This window comes from Hordeum vulgare, chromosome 1H (assembly GCF_904849725.1).
Source record: "Hordeum vulgare subsp. vulgare chromosome 1H, MorexV3_pseudomolecules_assembly, whole genome shotgun sequence".
Classification (NCBI taxonomy): Eukaryota; Viridiplantae; Streptophyta; class Magnoliopsida; order Poales; family Poaceae; genus Hordeum; species Hordeum vulgare.
Genome location: NC_058518.1, coordinates 495,260,453 through 495,268,937, shown reverse-complemented (window position 1 = coordinate 495,268,937; position 8,485 = coordinate 495,260,453). Strand labels below are relative to the sequence as shown.

Sequence of the window (8,485 nt, the reverse complement as noted above, 5' to 3'; positions counted from 1 at the left end):
GTTTGTTTCCGGTTTGCTCCGTCTCGATAGAGTTCCGCAAGCGTGTCGGAATGTGAGGACCCGTTCGACTACATTGGTTCGTCTGCTTCCCAGAGTTGTTCTTCTTCCAAGCGGGATCTCAGGCAAGATGACCATTTCCCTAGATACCATTACTATCATTGTCATGCTAGTTTTTTTTCGCTTCTATCGTTTATGTCTCGTTGCCTACCACATGTTAAATATCAGCCTCTCAACAATGCCATGATAACCTTCAACCTGTTCGACCTAGAAACCACTGATTGGCTATGTTACTGCTTGCTTAACCATGTTGTTAGCGTTGCTAGTTGCAGGTGTAGTTACTTCCATGTGATAACATGGGTTCCTTGTCTTATCACCATATTAAATGATATTTAATTTAATGCACCTATATACTTGGTAAAAGGTGGAAGGCTCGGTCTTTCTAGCCTGGTGTTTTGTTCCACCTTTGCCCCCTTAGTTTTCGGCTACCGGTGTTATGTTCCATAAATGAGCGCTCCTAATACGATCAGGGTTGTTATGGGGACCCCCTTGATAATTCGTTTTAGATTAATGCTGGTCTGGCAAGGCCCAACTTTGGTACTAAATTTGCCTAATAACTAATGAACTGCATATGGAGTAATTAACCAGAGGATATTTAATCAACCCCCGGGCCAGTGCTCCTCATGAGTGTTGGTCCACCCACCTAGCAGTCGGCGGTGCCACCACGGGGCAACTCGAGGTTTGGTTCCCGTCCACTTTGCATAGACGGTGTGTCCTGAGAACGAGATACGCGGCTCCTATCGGGTTCGTCGACACACCGGGTGGCCTTGCTGGATTAGTTTTACCTTTGACGGAATATCTTGTGCCTCGGGATTCCGGTGATGCTTTGGGTAATCTCAGAGTTGAGGTTTTCCACTAGGGAATCCGACGAGATCGTGAGCTTCGTGATGGAGGATTTCTATGCGGCTTGTGGTAATTTGTGATGGGCTAGTTGGAGCACCCCTGCAGGGTTAAATCTTTTCGGAAAGCCGTGCCCGCGGTTACGTGGCAACGTGGAAGCTTTGTTTAACACTGGTTCTAGATAACTTGAAGTTAACTTAATTAAAATATGCCAACTGTGTGCGTAACCTTGACTGTCTCTTTCGTGAGTTCTTTCTCCGATCGAGGACACGGTGGGGTTATGTCTGACGTAGGAAGGTGTTCAGGATCATTCATTTGATCATCAGTAGTTCACGTCCGTTATGCGTAGATCTTCTCTCTCTTATTTCTTGTACTCGTAAGTTAGCCACCATATATATATGCTTAGCCACTGTTGCAACCTCACCACTTAACCATACCTCACTCATTAAGCTTTGCTAGCCTTGATACCTTTGGAAATGAGATTGCTGAGTCCCCTGTGGCTCACAGATTAGTACAACACCAGTTGCTGGTACAGGTAAAGGTTACTTGACGCGAGCGCGTTGATTGTTCATTTGGAGTTGCTTCTTCTTCTTCTTCTTCGTCGATCTAGGATGGGTTCCAGGCGGCAGCCTGGGATAGCAAGGATGGACGTCGTTCTTCTTTTGTCGTTTGTTTTCGTCCGTAGTCGGACCCTGCTCTTACTCTTGATGAATATGTAATGTACTGTTGTGACTCTGATGTAGCTTGTGGCGAGTGTAAGCCAACTCTCTCTATATATCTCTTCTTTTCAGTACCTGTACTTCTAACGATATCCATTCTTGCGACACGACGAGATGCGCTTCTATCCCTGACGAGGCCTCATGACAAATTGAGAATAGGGTCGCATCTTGAACGTGACAAGTTACTATGGGAGTATGACTTGTCTTCTATTCCATGTGTATTACTGCTTTTACCTATGTTAGCTGTTCACTCCACCCTTGTCAACAGCTTCAAAAGATCGGTTGGATCAACTTGCGTACACATGAAACAATTAAGTTCTAGTTCAAGTAGTAAATCATTCGTATGCGGAGTGCGCAAAGAGGGTTCCATTATCACTGACATAATGAAGATTTGTAAGCATTGGAGCATGGATTTGGTTACAGAAAGAAACCACAAAAAATTCAGAGCACCTAAGCTTCGGAACATGAATTCGGTTACAGCAAGAAAGCACAAATGACCAGTGATATGTTATAACTGAATAACACGATGCTTATGCTTAGGCAGGGAACATTTGCGCGCACAAAATTATTGTGCCAAGAGTTTGTGTTTCCAAGACCTATTTGACGAACTGTAAGTGCAAGTACCTAAAGAAGTACACGTAGCATTGGAGCATAATTTAGTTATATCTGGCAAACCATTAAAGAAAAATAAGAGGGTGGTATGCAACTGAATATTTCGGCAGGGTATATATAGATAAGATAAAGAAGAGTTTGATAGGCGGAAGAAGATGCTGCTCGGTGTTCTGCTTTGCCTGACTGCTGTTCCTGCCATGCATCTGTGTGAATTCTGAAGGAGATAACGAAGTGAAAAAAAGATCGCCGTTACCGGGGATCGAACCCGGGTCACCCGGGTGACAGGCTGGAATACTTACCACTATACTACAACAACTTTGATGACAGTATTATTAAGAACATAATTAGATCGTCTAGCCCTTAACCGGAAAAATACTACAGCTTGGTATGAGCTGTTTGCTATCTTAAGAAATAATATAAACAATTAAGGGAAATTACCTGCCTAGTATTCGAACTAGCGTTCTAGCGACAGGAACAACTGTGCTATCAACCCCGCCCCTTACGAGTTGTTGTTTACTTCTTCCTCGGTTCTATAATGTAAGATGTTTTTCGACACTATACTACTATAAAAGAAAAGTCCTACATTACGGAATGGAGGAAGTGTTTTCTTTGAGGTATATGAATTTTTTTTTAGACAACCTCATCAAGCTTTATTTAACCTGTCGTAACATTTACACGGATAAAGATCAAATCTCCGGGAAGGCCTAACCAAACACAACGGCCAACCCCGAGTAAAAGTGCTTGCTTTGCGAAATTGTGATCCTCGAAATTTGAGCTCCTAAACTCTTGGACAAAATTACAGGAAGTAAAATTACTAGCTCTCTCTATGATTTTATGAACTATTGCTGCATGATTAGCAGTTGTACCTTGCTTGATCTCGTCCACCACTATCTTGTAATCAGACGCCACGTATGCTATGAACATATAGATCCTCCGCAAGCGTCAACGCCTCTCTTATTGCTAGAACTTCCAAAACCAGTGGGTCCAAAATATGCTTTAAAGTAAGAGAAGAGGCACCCACAAAGGTGTCGTCCATGCTCCTACAAATGACTCCCACCGAACCACAGTTGCCACTTGAGACCGCAGCATTAACATTGAACTTCACGTATCCACTCGACGTAGGTTCCAAAGGGATGATCTGGCCGTGCGGATTGCTATCGTCCGGTGTTTCGACGTTGATAATAACTGTATATCCCTCAGGAATGATTTGACAAAATTATGAATCTGCGCGGGGCTTTCATATATACCTTCATGAATGGCTTTACACCTTGATTTCCAAATTGCCCAAAGAGTTACTATCATGTGCGCAAACTCCTCTTGCACCAATTTCTCGTGCATTGTAAAGACCCAAGCTTTAGCATTGAAACTCAAATTTTCACACATTAACTCCCACCGTGTCCTCAGACGACAAAGACCAAAAACACAAGGTTGTAGTGCAGTTGATTAGTGCATGTTTCTAACTATCCTCCGCCGAACAGAAAGGACAAGCCGGGGTGGATGACATATGCATATGATGTAAAACCTCTGAAGTTGGAACCGAGTCCTTGCACAATCTCCAGAAAAAGTTTTTTAGCTTCGATGACACATTGATATTCCACGGGGATACCCAAGCTTTCTTCTCAATCTCAGCCGCTGATGAACTCCCATTACTCGCCAAACAGTTTTCACTTCGAGTTTGAGTTTTGATGTTGTGAAGCATTTTGTGTGGCGAGCTAACTGAGAAAGCTTCTCGGTTGTCCTCTACCCAGGCCCAAAAATCATCTATTCTCTTTGTACATAGAGGGATGAATAATATAACTTCCACATCAATTGGGAGGAACACCCTTCTTAGCTCACCCTCTTTCTGTTCACATGTAGATACGCTAATGAGCTCCGAAACTCATTGTAGAGGGTTCACCACAAGGGAGCAAACCGGCATCAGCATACCCGACCTAGGTAACCAGTTTTCACTCCATATGTTTGTATCTTCACCGGTATCGATCATCTTGATGATGCCTTGTGCCACAACATCACGCCCAACCAGGATGGACCTCCAGATTTGTGATGGATGGCTACCCAATTCAGAATTTAAGAAAGAGCTTGTTGGGTAGTATACAGATTTGAGAATCCTTGCACTTAAAGTCTCGGGCCCCTCTATCAAGCGCCATGCTTGTCTTGCCAAGAGGGCAAGGTTAAAAATTTCAATGTCCCGAAAGCCTAGACCACCGAGGGATTTCAATGGCACAGTACTTGTTGCACTCTTGTTGAATGAACCCCCATCTCTTTTGGATTGACTTGATGTGCGAGTACTCGCAAATTGATAGGGGCAAACTTCGTTCACTCATGGCAGGTTTTGTGAACCCTTGTCCAAAACATGGATCCTTTTTGCTCGGCACCTGTTATCGGATCCTCCCCTATCTCAATCCAACTCTCGCAAATCAATTTATCCTCGTCTTGGGTGTATGATCCCATGCAAATGCTTTGCATCCTATATTGTCCTTGGCCCTTGGGGTGATCTCATCGGTAAACATCAATGGCTCTTGCGAAATGTTGACCTCGTCCTCCTCATCTTCACAATAAAAAGTCATCATCAATATGCCATGAGTTGCCATGGTCGTCCTCCTCTTCATCATGGCCTGCGAATTCAGTGTCGTCATAGTGGTTGCGGTTGTCTTGGCTCTGGGTCTCTTCGAGATTGTGATGGAAGGCCTCACCACGACCCTCGAAAATGACGCTCTCCTTGAACACCGAGCAATCAGGATTGTCGGTTGTGGGCTTTGGCTGTGTTATTTTGTCGAACAGCTTGCAGACACTAGCCATGCTTGCCGTCGGAAATGATCGTGGTTGCCTCCTTTGCGTCCCGTCGGACGTGTGGCCAACGCCATTGTACCCCGGCGTCACGTTGAGGTCGATGACACTCGCGGGCGTGGCCGGAGCGACCATGCTGTACTTCGGTGGAGAACCCTGTCTGCCCATGGTTGTGTGGCGTAGGACGACACACTGGCGTCTCGGGGTATGGTGGACCTGTACTGAGAAGGACGAGCGAGCGATGTTCCCGTGCTTGTCTCGGCCATGGCAGCGACCGAGAGGATAGCCGACTGTGGTCCTGCCAACCCTAGCATGAGGAGGGTGTGCGCCTTGGAGACGATGTTTTCCTTGTCGACGATGTTGGCAATATGCTTGGCCTGACGCCGCGCGTCGACCTCGTCGGCGTAGGCCGCAAACACCTTCATCTCCGCTACCTTTAAACGCTGACCCCTGCTCTTCACCGAGTCGGCGTCAAGCTTGGCGATCTCCGCTGGTGTGAGCTCGGACCGAGGCTTCCTGGGACCCTTCTTCTTCGCCGTGGGGGGTGCATCCGCGGCCTCATCGATGAGGTTCATCGGGTCACCGTCCATGAGGAGGGGGGGGGGGGGTCGGCGAAATGGAGGAAAAGTGGGAGGGGTGTGTCCCCGATAGCCAGCCAGAGAAGGACAAGGGCGTGCGTCTGCCCGTTCGCTTGCTGCCAGTTCGGCCGCAAACGCGGCCCAAAATTGGGCAGGAAACGGATCGAAAGTGGACATTCATCCATTTCCTCTCGCGCGTTGGGACGTGGTTTGTGTCTGTTTACCCTAAACGAACGTTGAGGAACGATTTGGAGTCGTGCGTTGAAGTTGCCCTAAGCACTTCCTTATATGAATCTTAATATTCAGATCACACATGGTTCTCTCTTTTTGTTCTTCTCCTAGGTGCCATATGGGCAGGTGAAGCTCTCCATGGAAAAGAGCCATGCATGCATGCATGCATGTGTGGAGCTGCTTTGTGCGTCCTTTCTCCTTATTTTTTGTTGAGAATCTCGTCCTTTCTCCTTTGGGATCATGGCGGGCAGGGTCGTATATGCTGATGAGCTTTACAGACAGCTCTCACGTGAAGTTTCCTCTCCGGGAAGACAAACCGAGCTGAAAGGGTAACAAAGGTCAAAGGGTGAGACAATTTTCTCCCTGGCAACCACTGATAAAATACTAAAGGGGAGGACAATCTAGCTAGCTTGCTAGCTGGATAGTAACATGCATTCTCACTCTCAGCCATGGGGCTCTGCTGGTCGGCCGGGGACGCGCGCCAGAGATTCGAAAGCAAATTAAAGCGCCGGTCACGGGGGCTATAGAAAGCCCGGCCACTGGCCATGCCATTCCCATTCCTTTTCCTTTCCGTATAGCTTTCTTCCTCAAGCCGCTTTGCGTGCCTCCCTATCTCTCTCTCTCTCTCGTCGACGATCGGCGGCAGCTGGGACGATGAGCTCGCCGTTGGTGGCGGCGCGGAAGCAGCAGCAGCTGCTGCTGCTACGCTTGGCCGTGCTGCTTCTTGCGGGTGCGGCGTCCAGCCACGCCCAGAAGTACAACGCGGTGTTCAACTTCGGCGACTCGATCACGGACACGGGCAACCTGTGCACGAGCGGGAAGCCGACGGCGATCACCTTCACGCAGCCCCCCTACGGCGAGACCTACTTCGGCTCCCCCACCTGCCGCTGCTCCGACGGCCGCGTCATCGTCGACTTCCTCAGTGCGTGCTCCATTCACTTGCTCAAATTAATATACACTACTTCTTCTTCTTCTTGGTTCTTGCTTGAACAGACAACAGAGTGAGATTCGACGACGCACATATATAAACAATGGGAAATGCACGCATGCATGCACGCAGGTACCAAGTTTGGGGTGCCGTTCCTGGCGCCGTCCAAGTCGTCCAACGGCACGGACTTCAAGCAGGGCGCCAACATGGCCATCACGGGGGCGACGGCCATGGACGCGCCCTTCTTCCGCGGCCTCGGCCTGTCCGACAAGATCTGGAACAACGGGCCCATCAGCCTCCAAATCCAGTGGTTCCAGCAGATCACCTCCACCGTGTGCGGCGACGCCGCCGCCTGCAAGCGGTACCTGCGGGACTCGCTGGTGGTGTTCGGCGAGTTCGGGGGCAACGACTACAACGCGATGCTGTTCGGCAACTACAGCGCGGGGCAGGCGAGCAGGTACACGACCAAGATCGTCAACACCATCATCAGGGGCGTGGAGAAGGTGGTGGGCATGGGGGCGAGGGACGTGGTGGTGCCCGGGGTGCTCCCCATCGGCTGCTTCCCCATCTACCTCACCGTCTACGGCACCAACAGCAGCGCCGACTACGACACCCTCGGCTGCCTCCGCAAGTTCAACGACCTCTCCACGTTCCACAACAACCTGCTGCAGGCCAAGATCGCCCGCCTCCGCAAGCGCTACGGCCGGGCGGCGCGCGTCATGTACGGCGACTTCTACTCCGCCGTCTACGACATGGTCCAGAACCCAAGCAAATACGGTAACGCGTCGACCTCCCGACGACAGTCTTGGCTAGCCGTTGAGCATTTTTCCTGCGGCAATAAGTCTAACTAACACGCCAGGGACACGACACACAAAGCCACGCGTAACGTGTGGTTGGATAGATAGATTCCGCGTTCGTGCACGGGCTAGCAGAAGTGGACACGGCACTAGTGTCACTGTCGGCATCAGCAGCAGTGTGGTGCTAGCAGCTACTGCCCACTCTGGGCTCATGCATGTCCGTGCATGTGAGATTCCTCGAGCCTGCCAGCGACACTCGCGCATAGAAGATCTTCAAATCGTTCCAGAAAAAACAATCATTCAAAAAGAAGATCTTGAGCTAAATAATGGCCGAATAATCAGTAATGGTGGATGGACACCGACTGACACGCCCAACCAACACATGGCGCCGACCGGGGACACTGTTCATGCACGTTCTACTAGCAAGAAGATCTTGATCCAATAGGAAGTAGTAGAAACTCACAACGGTGTTGTGCTGTGTGTGTGTGTGTGCAGGATTCAACGCGGTTTTCGAGGCGTGCTGCGGGTCAGGGGGAGGCAAGTACAACTACGCAAACAGCGCGAGGTGCGGGATGCAGGGCGCGGCGGCGTGCGCCAGCCCGGCCGACCACCTCAGCTGGGACGGCATCCACCTCACCGAGGCCGCGTACAAGCACATCACCGACGGCTGGCTCAACGGGCCCTACTGCAGCCCGGCCATCCTCCACACCTAAACATTCTTTTATTCTATTTATTTATCTATTATGGAGCTGTGGTAGTACAGTAGTATTATTTATTGTTTGATTTGAGGTTCAGTTTACCTAAAGGAAAAAAGGAAATTTGTTTCAGTGTCATATATATGGTACGGTGGTGCTGAAATTATAATCTATACGTTGCCCAAGAAGAAGAAACCGGAGGCAACTCTCGAATAAATTGGTGTTGCTTTGTTCCATCAAA

At 49.1% G+C, this 8,485-nt stretch overlaps 1 protein-coding gene across 1 annotated transcript; it reads left to right on the top strand.

The window, feature by feature from the left end:
• The first annotated feature begins 6,241 nt into the window (after positions 1 to 6,241).
• LOC123449641 (GDSL esterase/lipase At5g45910-like) lies at positions 6,242 to 8,485 on the top strand. The gene is made up of 3 exons (XM_045126931.1): positions 6,242 to 6,746; positions 6,885 to 7,529; positions 8,045 to 8,485. The coding sequence occupies exons 1-3, from the start codon at positions 6,479 to 6,481 to the stop codon at positions 8,260 to 8,262; spliced, it is 1,131 nt and encodes a 376-aa protein (XP_044982866.1). The 5' UTR covers positions 6,242 to 6,478; the 3' UTR covers positions 8,263 to 8,485.